Source organism: Rhinatrema bivittatum, chromosome 2 (assembly GCF_901001135.1).
Source record: "Rhinatrema bivittatum chromosome 2, aRhiBiv1.1, whole genome shotgun sequence".
Taxonomy (NCBI): domain Eukaryota; kingdom Metazoa; phylum Chordata; class Amphibia; order Gymnophiona; family Rhinatrematidae; genus Rhinatrema; species Rhinatrema bivittatum.
This window is the reverse complement of record NC_042616.1, coordinates 706,968,040-706,985,148: the sequence shown is the minus strand read 5'-3', so window position 1 is coordinate 706,985,148 and position 17,109 is coordinate 706,968,040. Positions and strand designations below refer to the sequence as shown.

Here is a 17,109-nt window from a genome sequence, read left to right as displayed (position 1 = left end):
GATGCCACTTTCCCTCTGAAGCCACATTTGCGTTTTCCTGAGAGTAATTGTGACGTTCCTCTGCTCCAGATATTTTATGGTTTTAGCTGTTTTATGAGTTTTGTTGTTTTATCTCAGGGTATTTTACTGTTTGTTTCTTCTGTATATCACTTTGAATCCCCCAAAGGGAGTTATTTTCTACCCATATCACATGCAAAAAGTCCCTTTTCTCGTGCGATAGTAAGCGGGGGCAGAGTCAGGGCGGAGTCGGGGAGGGGAGGAGTCGGGGCAGCGAGGAGGCGGGCGCAGCAGTATCTTCGCTAGTGGCGATAAGGTAAACCATGCTATCGCCACCAATAGCACCACTTTCATGGTGGCTCTATTGGGTGCGAAAGCCGGCAGCGATAACACCGCGGTGGTGCAATCGCTGCCGGCTTTCGCAGGCCCGTCTCCCCGTTACCACCGGGATTCACCATTCTTTGTGAGAATGGAAAATCCAGGCCTAAGTGGACTAAACATTTTTTTAAATAAATAAATAAAATAAGCTACAGGGAGAGAATTCTCCCATATCCTTGTCTGTACCACTGAAGGATCTCGTGCACTGGAGAGGGCATAATCTTCTTAAAAGGTTCACAGACTAGAGGATACCCAGCATCTTGTTTGAGAACTCATCCTACATCTAAAAAGTAAATGGAATGGCCTCAGTTATTCTCTGAATAAATCCAGCAAATGAGAGGTCCTCAGGCAGAGGCTGTCTCTTTTCTTGCAGAGGAAAGGAGTTAAAGAGGAGTCCTGTCAATTCCTCTTGATCAGAGAAATCTCCAGATCCATAGCCAAACCCCCGGAATAACTGTGAATCTGAACCCAACTGGTAGGATAGGGGACAAGGACCCAGATCTCACCCAGCTACCAGACAAGGCCTCAGAAAGAGAAGCACTTGTCTGTTGGGAGCTAGACCCCCAATGACCTCCTGTGTCTCATGGAAGTATTTTCGCTCAACGGGCTGGAAATCACCATCATGTAGAGGACATCAATGTCTATTCCCCTCCAGGAACTAACCTCAGTATTGAGCCACTAGGCAGCTATAGGGGCACCAAAATCAGCTCGACATTGGTCTGCATTGACATCAATGCCCTCCAAAGTCTGCTGGATCTTCCTGTCCATTTCCTCTTTAAAGATTGTCAATGCCAAAAATTGTTGGGAGGCAGGAGGGGTGAACACACCTTCTGGGATATCTGAGATATACTAGTGGCAGCCACCTGGTGACTATTGTAATTTCCAGGAATAAATCAAGGATGAGCTCTTCTCACCATGAGAATGCTTTGAGGGCTTCATGGCCATTGCCATAATGACAATACATGCCGGCAGTTAGCCAGAAGGAAAGGTGTTGAAAGGTATCAGAAGTATCAAAAGTTAAAGAGGAACAGAGTGAAACAGAGGTGAAAAGAAAATCTCTAAGAGAAGAAAATTAAAGACAGTTATACTATTGTGAAGGAGTCTATATGCCTTGCTACATAATTCAGTCAGGAATAGCCTCCTGAACCATAAAATCAATGATGCCTTAGAGAAGCTAAGCAGGCAGGAAAGTTGAAAACAGGAAAGGGACAGCTTGCTGGTTCAGGTTGCAAGAGCTGTGCATTGCCATGCAGAAGGTCTACAGTTCAATTCAAAAGTAATGCCTTCCCATCCATGGATCAGTTAGAGATGCTGTGGAGGCAATATTCACAGCCCTGGAGATGGAGGGGTGGTAGAGGAAGTGTCAAATTCATTGGTTAACGGTAACACCTTGCGGCTGGATTTAGGAAAATGCTGGGTCAAAAAAAAACAACAGGAAAAGGTTATCCACTTTCTGTCAGCTTCTGTCTGGGAGAGTACCTGGCTATGGCCCTCTTTCTGAATAAAGGATAAAGCTCTACTGGATTCAGGTAACTATTCTGCCCTGACATATTAAAAGCAGATCCTTTATTGTATCCTTTAATTGCTATGCTTGATATATTAAAGCAGATCTTGCTATATTATGCAATTATACCATCCTGCAGTATGAAATGTTGAGATTACTTGCCTGATAATCTCCTTTTCCTTAGTGTATGCAGATGGACTCAAAACAAATGGGTATAGTGTGCTCGTGCTAGCAGTTGGAGACGGATCTGACGTCAGCACGGGTACATATACCCCCCACAGGAAGTGCAGCAAATCAGTAACCTTCCTTGCAAAACCTTTTATGGATATATGTGTGACTAACCCATCGATTAATCAACAGGATTACCCTGACCAATTGATGGTAGCTGGAGACCGCCAGTGTACTCAGCCGGATGGCGTCGACACCCGGCAGGGTGGATGCCCTATATAAGAAAACGTGGCTTACCGTGAGTCGGTGAATCCCCATGTATACCAGCAGCCGGGCGGGATGCTGAGTCCATCTGCATACACTAAGGAAAAGGAGATTATCAGGCAAGTAATCTCAACATTTCCTAGCGTGTAGCAGATGGACTCAAAACAAATGGGATGTACAAAAGCTACTCCCGGACTGGGCGGGAGGCTGCCCGAGGACTGTTTAGGATTGCCCTCGCAAATGCTGTGTCCTCCCGGGCCTGGACGTCCAGACGGTAGAATCTGGAGAAGGTATGGAGGGAGGACCACATCGCCGCGTTACATATCTCTGCAGGCGACAGCAGCTTAGTTTCTGCCCAAGAGGCCGATTGTGCTCTGGTAGGATGAGCCTTGACCTGTAGAGGCGGTGGTTTTCACGCCTCTATGTAGGCTGCCTTGATAACTTCTTTAATCCAGCGGGCGATGGTTGGACGTGAGGCCGCTTCCCCTTGCTTCTTCCCGCTGTGCAGGACGAACAGGTGGTCCGTCTTTCGTACTGCTTCTGACATTTCCAGGTATCTGGACAGCAGTCTGCCGATGTCGAGATGGCGTAGCATTCAACCTTCTTCCGACTTCTTCAAACCTTCCATGGTAGGCAAGAATATGGTTTGGTTGAGGTGAAAGTGAGAGACCACTTTGGGTAAAAAGGATGGAACTGTGCGAAGATGGATAGCCTCTGGAGTGATTCTGAGAAATGGATCACGGCAGGATAGTGCTTGTAGCTCTGAGATGCGGCGTGCTGAACACACAGCCAGCAAGAATACCATCTTCAAGGTTAACAAACGGAGAGACAGGCCTCGAAGGGGCCTGAAGGCTGATCCCGCTAGAAATTCCAATACTAGGTTGAGGTTCCACAAGGGCACTGGCCACTTCAGTGGCGGGCGAATGTGTTTGACTCCTTTCAGGAAACGTGAAACGTCTGGGTGTTTGGCCATGGTGTTGCCGTCACTCCTGGGACCGTAGCAAGACAACGCTGCTACCTGAACCTTGATGGAGCTGAGGGACAAACCCTTCTGAAGTCCATCTTGCAGGAAGACCAAAATGATAGGAATCTTAGCGGCATGCGAATTGGTGCTGTGAGAGTCGCACCAGGCTTCAAAAACTCTCCAGATCCTGATATATGTTAGTGATGTGGAGAACTTGCGTGCTCGGAGGAGTGTATCTATTACCGGCTCCGAGTATCCCCTTTTCTTCAGTCTAGCCCTCTCAATGGCCAGACCGTAAGAGAGAATTGAGCTGGATCCTCGTGGAGAATGGGGCCTTGCCGTAGCAGGTCCCTGTAGGGAGGCAGAGGTAGAGGGTTCCCTGCCAGTAGTCTTCTCATGTCTGCGTACCAGGGTCTTCTTGGCCAGTCCGGGGCCACTAGAAGAACTAGGCCTCTGTGTCGCTGAATCTTGTGTATAATGGCACCCAGCAGGGGCCATGGAGGAAAGGCGTATAGCAGGATCCCCTGAGGCCATGGCTGTACCAGGGCATCGATTCCCTGGGCTCGAGGATCCTGCCTGCGGCTGAAATATCTGGGAACTTGAGCGTTGGACCTGTCCACTAATAGGTCCATGGCTGGCGTCCCCCATTGATCCACAATTATCTGAAAGGCTGTGGGTGACAGCTGCCACTCCCCCGGGTTTAGGCTTTCTCTGCTGAGGAAGTCTGCCGTCGTGTTGTCCTTCCCGGCAATGTGACGGCGGAGATGTCCTGGAGATTGGCTTCTGCCCAAATCATCAGGGGAGTTATTTCCAGGGACACTTGTTAGCTTCTGGTTCCGCCTTGACGATTGATGTATGCCACCGTGGTGGCATTGTCTGACATCCCTCTGACCGCTCTGTCGCGAAGTCTGTGGGCAAATCGCAGGCACGCTAGCCTGACTGCCCGTGCCTCTAGTCGGTTGTTGTTCCACCTTGACTCTTCTCTGGTCCACCGCTCTTGGGCGGTGAGTTCCTAGCAGTGTGCTCCCCATCCATTCAGGCTGGCATCTGTGGTGAGCAGAATCCAGGTTGGGGAGGACATTCTTGACCCCCGGCTTATGTGGCCAGGCTGCAACCACCATCGTAGCTGATACCGCACTCTGGCCGGTAGAGGTAGGCGTACTGTGTAGTTCTGTGATCGTGGGCTCCATCGAGATAGAAGGGCGCGTTGCAATGGTCTCATTTGAGCCCGCGCCCATGGCACCACCTCCAGAGTGGATGCCATGAGGCCGAGGACCTGTAGATAATCCTGAGCTGTGGGCCGGCTGGCGCTCAGCAGGGCTTGCAGATGATTCTGGAGTTTTGACTTTCTCTTGGAGGTCAGGCTGACCTTGTCTTCTCGGGTGTCGAATTGGACCCCTAGGTATTCCAGCGACTGGGACGGCTGTAGGGAGCTCTTGTTTATGTTGACTACCCATCCGAGGCCTTCCAAAGCTCTATAACTTTGTTGGTTGCCCGGTGGCTCTCCTCCGGTGACTTTGCCCTGATCAGCCAATCGTCCAGGTAAGGATGGACGAGAATTCCTTCCTTCCTGAGTGCCGCCGCCACTACTACTATGACCTTGGTAAAGATCTGCAGCGCGGTGGCTAACCCAAAGGGTAAAGCTCGGAATTGGAAGTGCTGATTCAGGACTTTGAAGCGCAAATAGCGCTGATGATCCCGATGGATTGGGATATGCAGGTAGGCTTCAGACAGATCTAGGGATGTGAGAAACTCCCCTGGCTGTACTGAATTCTTGACCGACCGCAGAGTTTCCATGCGAAAGCTGGGGACCCGTAGGTGTCGGTTGACTGACTTGAGGTCCAGGACGGGCCTGAAAGTGCCCTCCTTCTTGGGTACTATGAAATAAATGGAATAATGCCCAGAATTTATCTCTCCTGCAGGTACTGGGATTATGGCTTTTAGGGCCAGGAGCCTCTGTAAGGTCACTTCTAGTGCCGCTGCCTTGAGTGATTCCACAAACTTGTGCGGCGGAAGCCGAAGGAAATCCAGGTAATATCCTTCTCGGATGATGGCGAGGACCCACTGGTCCGAAGTGATCTCGACCCAACTGCGGTAGAAGAGGGTTAGCCTGCCCCCTATGGCTGCTACCCCCGGATGGGTCGGCTGATTGTCATTGTGGGTTGCGGCCGAGGCCAGAACCCGGGCTGGTTCTCTTCTTGTTGTGCTTAGTCCGAAAGGGCTGGTTCCTGGCCTGGGAACGAGGCGCTCGATAGCGAGACCTGTAAGGGTTGAAGCGCTGAGAATTTCTACCTCTGGAAGTTCTAGAAAAGGACCGCTGGCTTCTCCTCGGCCTGTCTTCTGGTAAACGGGGTAAGGGAGAGGCACCCCATTTAGTAGCCCAGGTCTCGAGATCGCTGCCGAACAGTAGGGAACCCTTAAAGGGCATTCTTGTGAGTCGTGTCTTGGAGGACGAGTCGGCTGTCTTCTGGCTGCCACTGAGGAGGACACTCCCTTGGCTGCCGTACGGACGAAGTCGGAGGCTGCGTCAGTGAGAAATGCGAGAGCTGATTCCATGTCTGCTCCCTGGGTGTTGTTTCTCGCCTGTGATAAACAGGAGCGCGTCACCACGGTGCAGCAGGTCACGATTCGTAGGGACATGGCTGCTACCTCAAAAGCTTGTTTCAGAATGGTGTCCATGCGTCGGTCATGCGTATCCTTGAGGGCCGCTCCCCCCTCAACCGGAATGGTTGTGTGCTTCACTATTGCGTTAACTATGGCGTCTACCTTGGGGCATGCCAGCAGCTCCTTGGACGCCGGATCCAGAGGGTACATGCCTGCCAAGGCCCGACCCCTTTTGAATGAGGCCTCCGGTGCCTTCCATTCCAGATCGATTAGCTGCTGTGCTGCTTGTAGGAGGGGAAAATGGTGAGCCGGTTGGTGCAGGACCTCTAACAGGGGGTTCATTTTAGGGTCCCCTGGGGTATCCTGGCCCGGAATGGCCAGTTCCGATAGACATTGCGAGACCAGGCCTGAAAGATCCTCTTTCCGAAAGAAGCGCCTCATGGACCGATATGGCTCTATCTCCGAGGGAAGTTCACCCTCCTCGGGTGGCTCCTCACTTTCCTGGGAGCAATCCGAATTCCCATAATCGGGGCTGTCGGGTGGCGAGTGGCCGCGCCGAGGTCTCGAGGGTCCAGGGACCGGATCAACCGGGACGGAAAGACCCATTCAAGGAGCAGACTGCATCTGGACAAAGGCGTGAATCCCCTTGAATAATTCCACCCAGGAAAGCAAAGCTGGATCTGGCCGTAGGGGCACCAGGTCTCTCGGGTTCCCTGGTTGCTCGCCACGGCCCGCTAAGTCCGGTGTGCTCCCTGAGGAACCGCTGGGCTGGGGCCGGTCCTGTCCTGGAACTCCCATGGCCTCCTCACATTGGGCACATAGTGAATCTGCTTCCTCGCTCTGTGTGGCTCTGAGGTTGCATGCTGAGCAGAGGCTTAGAGCTTTCATGCCAGATTCTGGAGGTGCCGGCTCTGCGGCCGCATGGGTCCATTCGCCTGAAATTCGGTATCGCCCAATGATGTGCGCCTAACAAGTGCGCGTAACAGCATGCGCCTAGAATGGGCGTTTTAGAGATGTGCGCCTATCCGCGGGCGTCTTACCAATGTGCGCCTATCCACGTGCGCCTATCGCGTGCGCTAACAACGGGCGCCTATCGCGTGCGCTAACAACGGGCGCCTATCGTGTTTAGCAACATGCGCCTATCGTGCGAAGGTGAGTAGGCAGGCAGAATGGCGACCTCCTCGGCGGGCTGCCTCGCAGGCAGGCCCAGTTAGTCCGCACTTCCTCGGAGACCAAGTAAAGATGTACGCCTTACCTTATCTTCGGCGCTTCCCGGCTGCGACCCGGGCGGTCTCCGGCTGCGGGGGGAGAGAGAGAGTACCTTCACCGCCGCGCATAAGGGAGTGCACCCGCTGCCTCTAGACCGCGCCCGAACTTGTCTCGCTCGGGGACCAAGTTCACACCGGGACCGAGGCTGCCTCCAGGCCGCGCCCGAACTCGTCTCGCTCGGGGGCCAAGCCGCGCCCGAGCCCTTCTCACTCGGGGGCTAGGTCCCTGCCGCGAACCGGCCACCAGACCGAGGCTCTTGCTTCCGAGGGACCACGGGAGTCAGCTTGGGAAACTCAACTGGGTGAGTGACCGCCTGGTATCACCACAGGAGTACGGGGCTCGTCTTCAATAGGTTTCTTCTAGGAATTTAGTCGTTAGAATTTGGAAACACGCTCAGCGAGCGTGAAGTAGCTCCAAACTGCTTTGGAGACGGAAATTACTGATTTGCTGCACTTCCTGTGGGGGTATATGTACCCGGGCTGACGTCAGATCCATCTCCAACTGCTAGCACGAGCACACTATACCCATTTGTTTTGAGTCCATCTGCTACACGCTAGGAAAGAGTTCTTTCTGGATTCATATGACTATTCAACTCCGCTATGCTACTGGGCAGACCTCTGACTGGGAGGTACTAAGGAACCATAAAATGTTTTGATTGACATCCTGTTACCCAAAAATGGTTTGTGGGCTGGGAGCATATATTGACTATTTTGCCCAAAGTTGTTTTAATGAAATAAAATTGCTTTGCTTCTAACATAACTGCCTCCATTTCCTGACAGCATCAGTCATCTGGCTCCATCACAGCTATCAAAAACTTAATCCATGACTTAAGGATTTTTCATAATCATAGTTTCTATAATCTTCAACATGGCCACTTCCTGACAGCCCCCCCCCCCCTCCCCCCAAAAAAATTATCATGACAAAATTACAATTATAGACACTGCCTGTCATTTTCCCCATATTCTCTAGCAGTAACAAAAGAATACAAATGAATTTACTTGTAAATTGCCTTCTTCCAAGTTTTGCCATCCAAGAAAATGTCCCCTCACATCAAATAGAGCTGCGATGAACTGCAGTTTTGTATTCTGCCAATAAAAAAATATATATTAAAACAGGAGTTCTCACAACAAATGTTGTAGTCTCAGTTTGTGGTGACCAGTTCCTGTATCCTTCAGATACACTCATTCATTCATTCCCTGACCCCTTGCCCTATACTTTCAGGTATCCTGCAACTCCCTTCCAATGTTTTCACCCACTCCCTGGGATCCCTCTCTAGATGCACTCATCCACCTTTCCCCACTCCCCACACCTCCATCTCCCCACCCCCATATACACACAGGAGGAAGCTGCCAGAAGGGAGGTATGCTGCTCTGCTCTTCTGTCTGGCAGTCAAGAGAGAAAGTTAAGTAGAGGTCTGGCAAGGAATGGGTAAGTGAATGTGGGGATTAAATGTACCAAAGGTCTGTGAGGATCTGTTGCCGAATTCACCCCTGGCCTGCAGGTAGCACTATGAGCTGCTTGGAATATCTATCCAGTCCTGTGCCCCTCATTTCCCCCAGCAGCCAACTTGTTTCCTGCACAGACTTGATTTATACTTAGGCAGTTTTGTCAGTCAGTTGCTAGACCTTAATCCTACTTCCTGGTCCTCATACTCTGGCTCAATATTTGTTGCCTAAATCCAGAAGACTTGTTTTTGGTTTCTGACTTTAGTGATCTGCTTGATCTCTTTCATGTTCCTGGTTTCCTTGTGTGCTCCAGCTTCTGCTCCGTTCCAGGCTTCTAGCTCCTTGTTCTGGGGGCTATCCCCATTCCTCATGCCTTGCCAGCCAACGACACCTGAGAGCTCAACCCAAAGGCAAGGTGGTTGGCATAGGCAGAAGATACTCCATGTTATGGTTTTGAGGTGTTGAAGTGGATTCTTGGATACTGCGGTGATGGTCACGCCCATGGGGAGGAGCCCCGTGAGGAGCCGCAGTACTAGGCTAGACTATACACGCAAAAACAGTGAATTTGTATTTATTATACAGCTCGGTGGTACTGCCCAGTCCAGGGGTCCTCAGCAGAGGAGATCAGTCCCACACTCGAATAGATGGTAGGCAGTGCAGGGTAGTAGAGGAAAGTCCCGGATGTAGACTCTGAGTGCTGAAGCTGGAGGTGAGACAGACTGATAAGGTTAGTTACTCACTGAAGTAGATAGCTGTATTGATGAAGATCCTGGCAGGCAGAAGTCAGTAGTAAGGCACCAGAGTAGGAAGAGCAGGGAGATCCAAGATGGCGCGCTAAGAGGCAGGACGCTCGTCGACTCTCTCCCTTTACCTTAAAAAATTTCCACATTACTATGCCGCACTCTGGCAGGAAGCGGAGGGCCCGTGAGAGGCTGAATTTGGAAGCCTCGACCCCGGGTCCACAACGAGGACCGATGGACGCCCATGTCCTAAGAGAGACAGAACTGGCGGGAGTGGAGTCGCTGGAAGCTGTTCGAGGAGACTCTTTAACATCCGACAGCTTCCCTGACTCATTAACATCTCTGTCCCCGGCAGAACGGATGGCCCCCGAAAACCCGGCAATAGGTAGGACGACTACTCTGGCCCTGATGGAAAGGACCCCGGAAGGCACCAGGGAGGAACCTACTCAGCACACGGAGGGAGCTCCGGAGGGAGCATGGCAGCCGAATATTGTCGGGCGAGAGGGGGAAGGAAACCTAAGAGGAGAAGAACAAACGATGGATGAACTTTCAAAGTGGCAATCTGAAGATGAACTGCCTACCCAGGAAAAGCTCAGTGAATTGCAGCAGCTGGTAAGACCTGAGCAGTTTACACTAGAATCTATTTGGATTGCTGTAGAAACTGTTAACAAAAATTTAACTACACAGTTAGAGGAGGTATACTGTAAAATGGGACAAATGAACGCTCAGATTAAAAAAGTTAAAGGAAAACAAATGGAAATGAACAAGGAAATGAAAGTTGTTAAGACTGAAGTAGGTAGTTTGAAAAACCAGTATCAAGAAATGGCGAAAGACAATCTGTACCTCCTTAAGAAATTAGAAAATTTGGAAAATCAACAGAAGGGGAAAAATCTCAGATTGATCAATTTTCCAAGAAAGTTAACATCATCTCTGACTGAGCTGTGGAATCAGTACGCAGTGGAAAATTTGAAAATTGCAAAGGAACCTTTGCCACCTATTTCACGATTATATTACTTACCTGTAAGGAAGAAAGTAATTAGTGAAAATGTTGGAATGCAGCAGCTTTCTCCTGTAAATTTAAACCTGACTGAGATTCTAGAAACATCTATAGAGGAAATACCTCAACCTGCAACTCTGATTATAACTTTTCTTCTGGACTCGGATAGAGACTGGGTATTAAAAGCTTATTTTCGAAGCCAGCGGGAACCTTTTTTAGGTCTTAGAGTTCAAATTTTTCCAGACTTGGCTTGGGAAACACAAATGAAAAGAAAAGAGTTCTTAGAGTTAAAGCCTAGAGTTTTGAAATTGGGAGCACAATTTTTTATTAAATTCCCTTGCAAGTGCATTATAAAAATCAGAGATGTTACATACACTTTCTTTTTGTCCTCTCATTTAAGGCAGTTCCTTAATGATAAAGAAGTAGAGAATTTAGAGGTTAAAGTTTAATCTGATATTTGTTTGGTAACCTCATGTTAGGAACTAGTCCGTTTAAACTGCTAAGATGTTCCCTTTTGTAGCGAAATTAAGTTTAAATTTTATTTCCTGTATAAGAAGTTGTCTCCTAGTGAGGACCTCCCCTTTGTAGAGGGCTAGTAAAATGCATAGAAAAATTATATGTGGTTATAATTATAATGTGTGAGAAAAAATGTAATTCTAATATATGCTTCTTTTTTCCATTCAATGTATATGATATCATTGAAAAATTAATAAACAGTTAATTGGAAAAAAAAAAAAAGAGTAGGAAGAGCAGGCCCTCGATGAGCGAGTACCCGATATCCCAGATAGGTACCTGTAAGAGAGCATAAGGGCTCCCGAGGAGCAGGTACCCAGGTTAGAGATGAATTACCCCTAAGGGCAGAGAGAAGGCTTCCTGCGGCAGCAAGTAAACAGCAGAGCAGCTTAGACCGGAGGGAGTCCAATCCTTGCTAACTCAGTTTGTTAGCAAACAAAGGGCAGGCTAAATACCCGAATGTCGTGATGTCACTCAGAGGGGACGCCCCGAGGTTCCCGCCATGACGTGGATAAAGACGTGGGTGGCGTGCGCACCCTAAGAGGCCTTCAGGAAATCCATGGCGAACACCGTCGCCGTTGCCGTTCTGGGGATGCCGAAGAGAGCGGCATGAAGATGCGGCAGCAGCCATCTTCCCAAAGCTTGAGGAGAGAGAAGGAAGAAATGTGAGGCACAGAGGTCGAACCCATCTGAGACCGACGGACGCAACACTCCACTTCTATGTTTTATACCATTTTTGGCCTGGAACTGACTCTCCAGACTTCAGTTCACTCATTCCTGGGGCAACCCTCAGCAACTGATGTCATGTCAAGCTCTGGCCAATATGGACCCCACTGAATTGGCTATGGGTGTGGCAGCCCAGAATGAGCTCCTGAGGGAGTTAAACCAACACTTGTGAGAGCTGATCCAACACTTGGTAAGTCTGAAGGAGCAAGTTAATGCCCTTGCTTGGAACCCCCACCCTGAGGCCTCTGAATCACAGTTACAGCAAGTGCCTCCTTCCACTTCTATACCTCTTGCAGCTGAGAAGCATCTACTTAAGCAGTCCTGGGTGAAAACCCCTCTGTGCTCTACTAGAGATCCAAAATCCTACCAGTGCTTTCTAATTCAGTGCCCTATAGCCTTTACCCTGCAGGCTTCCCGGTTACCTGACCATATGTCAAAAGTGGCATACATAATATTGCTAATGACTGGGGAGGTTCTGGCCTGGACCTCCTCACTCTGGGGAAAAAAAGACCCCTTGATTTTTGACTGTAATGCTTTTGATATGGCATTTAGACATTTTTGATGACCCAGACAATTTGATTTTAGTCTCTATCACTCTTCTCTACATGAAGCAAGAAATTCATACCTTGGGGCAATGTGCTTTGGAACGCCGCATGGTCGCAGCAAAAATAGGCTGGAATAACAAAACCCTTGTTGCAGTTTTCTGGAATAGATTAGTGGATCAGATCAAGGATGAGCTGACCTGCCGGGAGCTGCCTTTAAAGTCCAATGCCTTAATCCTGTGTTTACACTTGGATGCCCATATTTGAGAATAACAATTGGAGCTCCAACCTTTCACCACGAGCTCTACACCCCACGAAGTCCCATGGGCCAATCCTGTTCCACTACTTTAGGGACTTCTGTAACTGGGCCTTACTATTACTCACCTTTCCCAAATGGAGAAAAATCATAGAAAGTGGCTGAGGTAGTTTTTCTATTGTGCTGGCCTCAGTCATTCAGTTAGAAATTTTCTATGTAAACCCAGGACTGGTCAATTTCATCATAGTATCACAGAAGCAAATTCCTTTGGATCTTATTGATTTTCCCTCAGTCATATGGCCCAGCATCTCTCACTCTCAGTCTCCTTGCACTAACCTTCAGGATCAGCAGAGACCCTAGCTTTTGATGATTTCAGGACAGTGGGCAATTTCATTAGTCTGGATTTTGTCCGTCTACATGGAATTACTATTCAACCCAATCCTGCACCAGTCTTGGTTGTTGCCACTGATTGTCAGTCCTTGAATCAAGAAGCGGGGCAATGGGTTACAGTGCACCTGAATTTATTAGTGAGTACTTGGTCTTCTAACTCATTTCATTCTAGGTCCTTGAATTGCCTTCCTGTACGGTTCTCCTGGGGTTACCATGGCTTCAGTTACATAACCACCTTACTGACTGATGTTCAGGACAGATGGTCTCTTATTCTCCCTGGGTTCTGGATCTGAGGTCTATAGCTTCTATCCTTGTGGACTCTGTAGTGGAAATACCCCTGGGCCTTTTGACATACTACCATGCTTTTGCAGACGTTTTTAGCAAAAAGCGAGAAGAAATGCTCCCTAGGAATCAGGAGTAAGCTGCACGAAGTAGCAGTTACTACCTTTAACAGAAACATGGGGTAACTTGCACAGAGCGGCAGTTACTACCATAAGAAACTTGCTGGGAAGACTGCATAGGCCATGTGATCTTTTTCTGCCATCATTACTATGTTAGGGGTATGACTGTGTTATCGAACTCCTTCCTGGAGCCATGCCACCACATGGCCAGACATTTCCATTGTCATGCCGAGAAACTAAGGCCATGTCTGAATATATTTGGGAAAATCTGGCTTGAGGTTTCATTCAATTGCTCAAGTCCCCTGCCAGTGCAGGAATCTTCTTTTGTATAAAAGGATGGATCCTTAGACCATATATTGATTACTGAAGTATCAATAAAAGCACAGTTAAGAATTATCTATTGCCGCTAATATCTGAACTCTTTGACAGATTTCAGCATGCCCAGATTTTTACCAAGCTCGATTTGAAGAGAGCCTATAAACTCACTCTGATCTGACAGGGTGACAAATGGTAGCCTTCAATACCAGGAATGGTCACTCCCGAGGGAGTGCTGATTGCAGAACCTTTATCTGTAGTAATAAGTTGGACTTGCTGGAAAAGAACTTCTAAAATCATAAAAAATAAACTCTTAAAAAGAGTTAAACTATTACTAGCTGTGTTTAATGTATATTAGTTTTTAAAGGTAGTAGTAGTTTACCACTGACTGGAATTGTGTGTGTTTAGAAATAAAACTTTGGGTCACTTTGTAAGCTTGCAGAAGTTAGCATTTGTTTGCCATTGTTAGAAATTGTACGTGTTTAGAAACAGGACTTTGGGTTATTTTGTGAGTTTGTAGAAGTTAGCATTTGCTTGTAAGTATTAAAATTGTGACTTTTCAACAGTCACTTACGTGATCTGAAAAGGTGAGAGTACTGGTTCCTGAGCAAATAGTCACTAGTTTGATTCCCACCCACCCCAGGCTCTTTTTCTGTTAAATAGGTCCCCTCCTTTCAATTAGGAGGAAAAATTTGAAAATACAAATCAATTAGCAATTTTGTAAAACATACAATTAACCCTAATTTTAGTGACTAATTTTAGTTTTGTGCTGGTCATTCATAAACTAACAGGAATCACCCAGTTATCAATGTAAAAACATTAGATTTTTAAGACACTAAATAATTTAAAACCCTTTAAATTAAGACAAACAGGAAAATTAGTTCTTACCTGTTAATTTTCGTTCCTGTAGTACCACGGATCAGTCCAGACTGTGGGTTGAGCCTCCTTTCCAGCAGGTGGAGACAGACTAAAACTGAAAGGATATCCTATATAAGGACAGAGCCTATCCTGTAACCCTTCAGTATAACGAAAGTCAAAGCAGAAAATAACAAAACCAGAGTAGGATCAAGCAAGTAACCATAAAGCTCAATGGAGCAGATGTAGAACAATGTAATAGATATGGTATGACTAACCGCTCTTGCATATACTTGGTGCTGGGCAACCAAGGCTTCCGGTGTATTTGCTCAGTATTCATGCACAAAAAAGATGTGTGGAAATCTACAAATCTGCAAGAGAAACAAGCTTCGAGAGGACAGAAAAAAAAGACAAACAGGGAAGGGCGTCTGGACTGATCCGTGGTACTACAGGAACGAAAATTAACAGGTAAGAACTAATTTTCCTTTCCCTGTACGTACCCGGATCAGTCCAGACTGTGGGATGTACCAAAACTTCCCTAAACCGGGTGGGACCGAGACAGTCCCGCTCAAAGCACTTGTAGCCCAAAAGAACCAAGAAGCGGAGCTTGCACATCCAGACAGTAGTGTCGAGCAAAAGTATGCAAGGACGTCCAAGTGGCGGCACTGCAAATCTCCTGCGGTGAGACCGATTGACTGTCCGCCCAGGAAGTAGTTTGAGAACGCAGTGAATGAGCCGTAAGGCCCTCGGGAACCACCCGTCCTCGACAAAGAGAGGCCGAGGAGATCGCTTCCTTCAACCACCACGCAATAGTGGTCTTAAAAGCCGGCGTACCCCGAATGGGCCCACTCCAGAGGACAAAAGATGAACCAAGACCCGAAAGCCATGGGTAACCTGGAGATAGCGAAGTAGAACTCGTATAGTATCAAGTTTACGGAAATCGTCCCCAGTTGCAGGGGAAAACGCAGGGAGTTCTGCCGACAGGTTGACATTGAGGTTAGAAGAACCTTCACTAAGAAGGAAGGGCCCGTCACGAGGGATACCCCGGAATCAGAAAATTGCAAAACAAAAGGTTCCCGACAGCACAGCGCGTGGATCACAGAGATCCGAAGAGGAGAAGAGATAGAGACCAGAAAGACAGTCTTAAGCGTAAGAGCTTTCAAGGTAGCGCAACGGAGAGGTTCGAACAGAGCCACACAGAGGGCCCGAAGGATCAGACTAAAACTCCCCGACGGGCAAGCGGCCGAGAAGGTGGATGTAGATGCTTGACGCCCTTCAAGCACCAATCACATCCGGGTGGCCCATTCAGTGATGACATTCCAGCCGACCCAGGAGAGAGCCGAGAGGGGAGACAATCTTCTTGGGGAAGAGAGGACTAATGAGATCGGGGCGCTGAGATACCCGATTCCGCACAAACAGCTTCAAACACGTTCCAGATACGAGCGTATGCCAGGGAAGTCGACTGTTTCCGGGCCCGCAACAAGGTGAAGATGACCTCTTCCTAATAGCCCTTGCATCTTAGGCGTCATCTTTCAAAAACCAGGCCACTAGACAGGAGCGATCGGCCTGGTCGAAAAATACAGGTCCTTGACGAAGGAGCCGAGGAAAATGGCGTAGCCGTAGAGGTCCATCCGGTGGTAGGTTGAGAAAATCCGCGAATCACAGCCTGCGCGGCCACTCTGGTGCTACCAGAACCACGGGACCCTGGTGGAGTTCCATTCTTTTGAGAACTTTCCCGACCAGGAGCCACGAGGGGGAACACGTACAGAAGGATGTCCGCCGGCCAAGGAGAGCCAAAGCATCTATGCCCTCTGAGCCGTGTTCCCTCCAGCGGCGGAAGAACCAATTTGCCTTGGCATTGCAAAGGGTCGCCATGAGGCCCAGGTGGTGGGGGACCACCTGTCAACGATGAGATTCATGGCTGCGTTAGAGAGTTCCCACTCCCCGGAATCGAGCGACTGATGACTGAGAAAACCGGCCTGAACATTCCCCTTGCCCACAATGTGGGAGGCCGCCGGGCACTGTAGATGTCGCTCTGCCCAGGCGAAGAGACGGCTGGTTTCCAGGGCCATCAGCGGACTGCGGGCGCCTCCTTGGCGATTGACAAGCCACAGTGGAGGAGCTGTCGAACAAGACCCGTATCGCCTTGCCGCAGATGAGGAGGAGAAACTCCAGAAGAGCTAGGAACATCGCCCGAGCCTCCAACCGAATGATGTGTCAGCAAGACTGAGCTGCCGGTCAGATCCCCTGGGCGTACTGGGAGAGGCAGACCGCACCCCAGCCAGAGAGACTGGCGTCCGTGGTTACTATCGTTCACTGAGGGACTCTGAGAGGCTTTCCCTGTAGCAAATGAGGAAGGGAAAGCCACCACTACAAGTCGGCGACGGTAAGACCCAAAAAACGGGAGGACTGTGTGAAACTGTTCCGACACTGTCTGCCAACGGGACAGTAAAGCTTTCTGGAATGGTAGCATATAAGCAAAAGCCCAAGGGACAAGGTCGATGGCAGAAGCCAAGGGGCCCGAGACCTGCAGGCAGACACAGGCCGCCGGAGAAGGCAGCAAGACCAGACTCTGAAACCGGCCGATCAACTCGAGAGCCCGCACTTGAAGCAAGACGACTTTGCCCACCCGGTTGTCGAGGTGGGCTCCCAGGAATCCTAACTCCTGGGAGGGCTGAAGGTAGCTCTTGGAGGAATTCAGTATGCACCCGAGAGACGCGAGGAGAGGTAACATGCGATCCACCGCCTGCCGGCAAGAGCCTCCACCTTGGCCCTGATGAG

At 49.1% G+C, this 17,109-nt stretch overlaps 1 protein-coding gene across 1 annotated transcript in view; it reads right to left on the bottom strand.

Annotated features, from left to right (window-relative positions):
- The window catches only part of TMEM67 (transmembrane protein 67), a 624,701-nt gene that overhangs the window by 441,478 nt on the left and 166,114 nt on the right, over nt 1-17,109 (bottom strand). Inside the window, 1 exon segment of the mRNA XM_029591688.1 lies at nt 8,147-8,233. Within this exon segment, the coding sequence (XP_029447548.1) occupies nt 8,147-8,233 (87 nt within the window).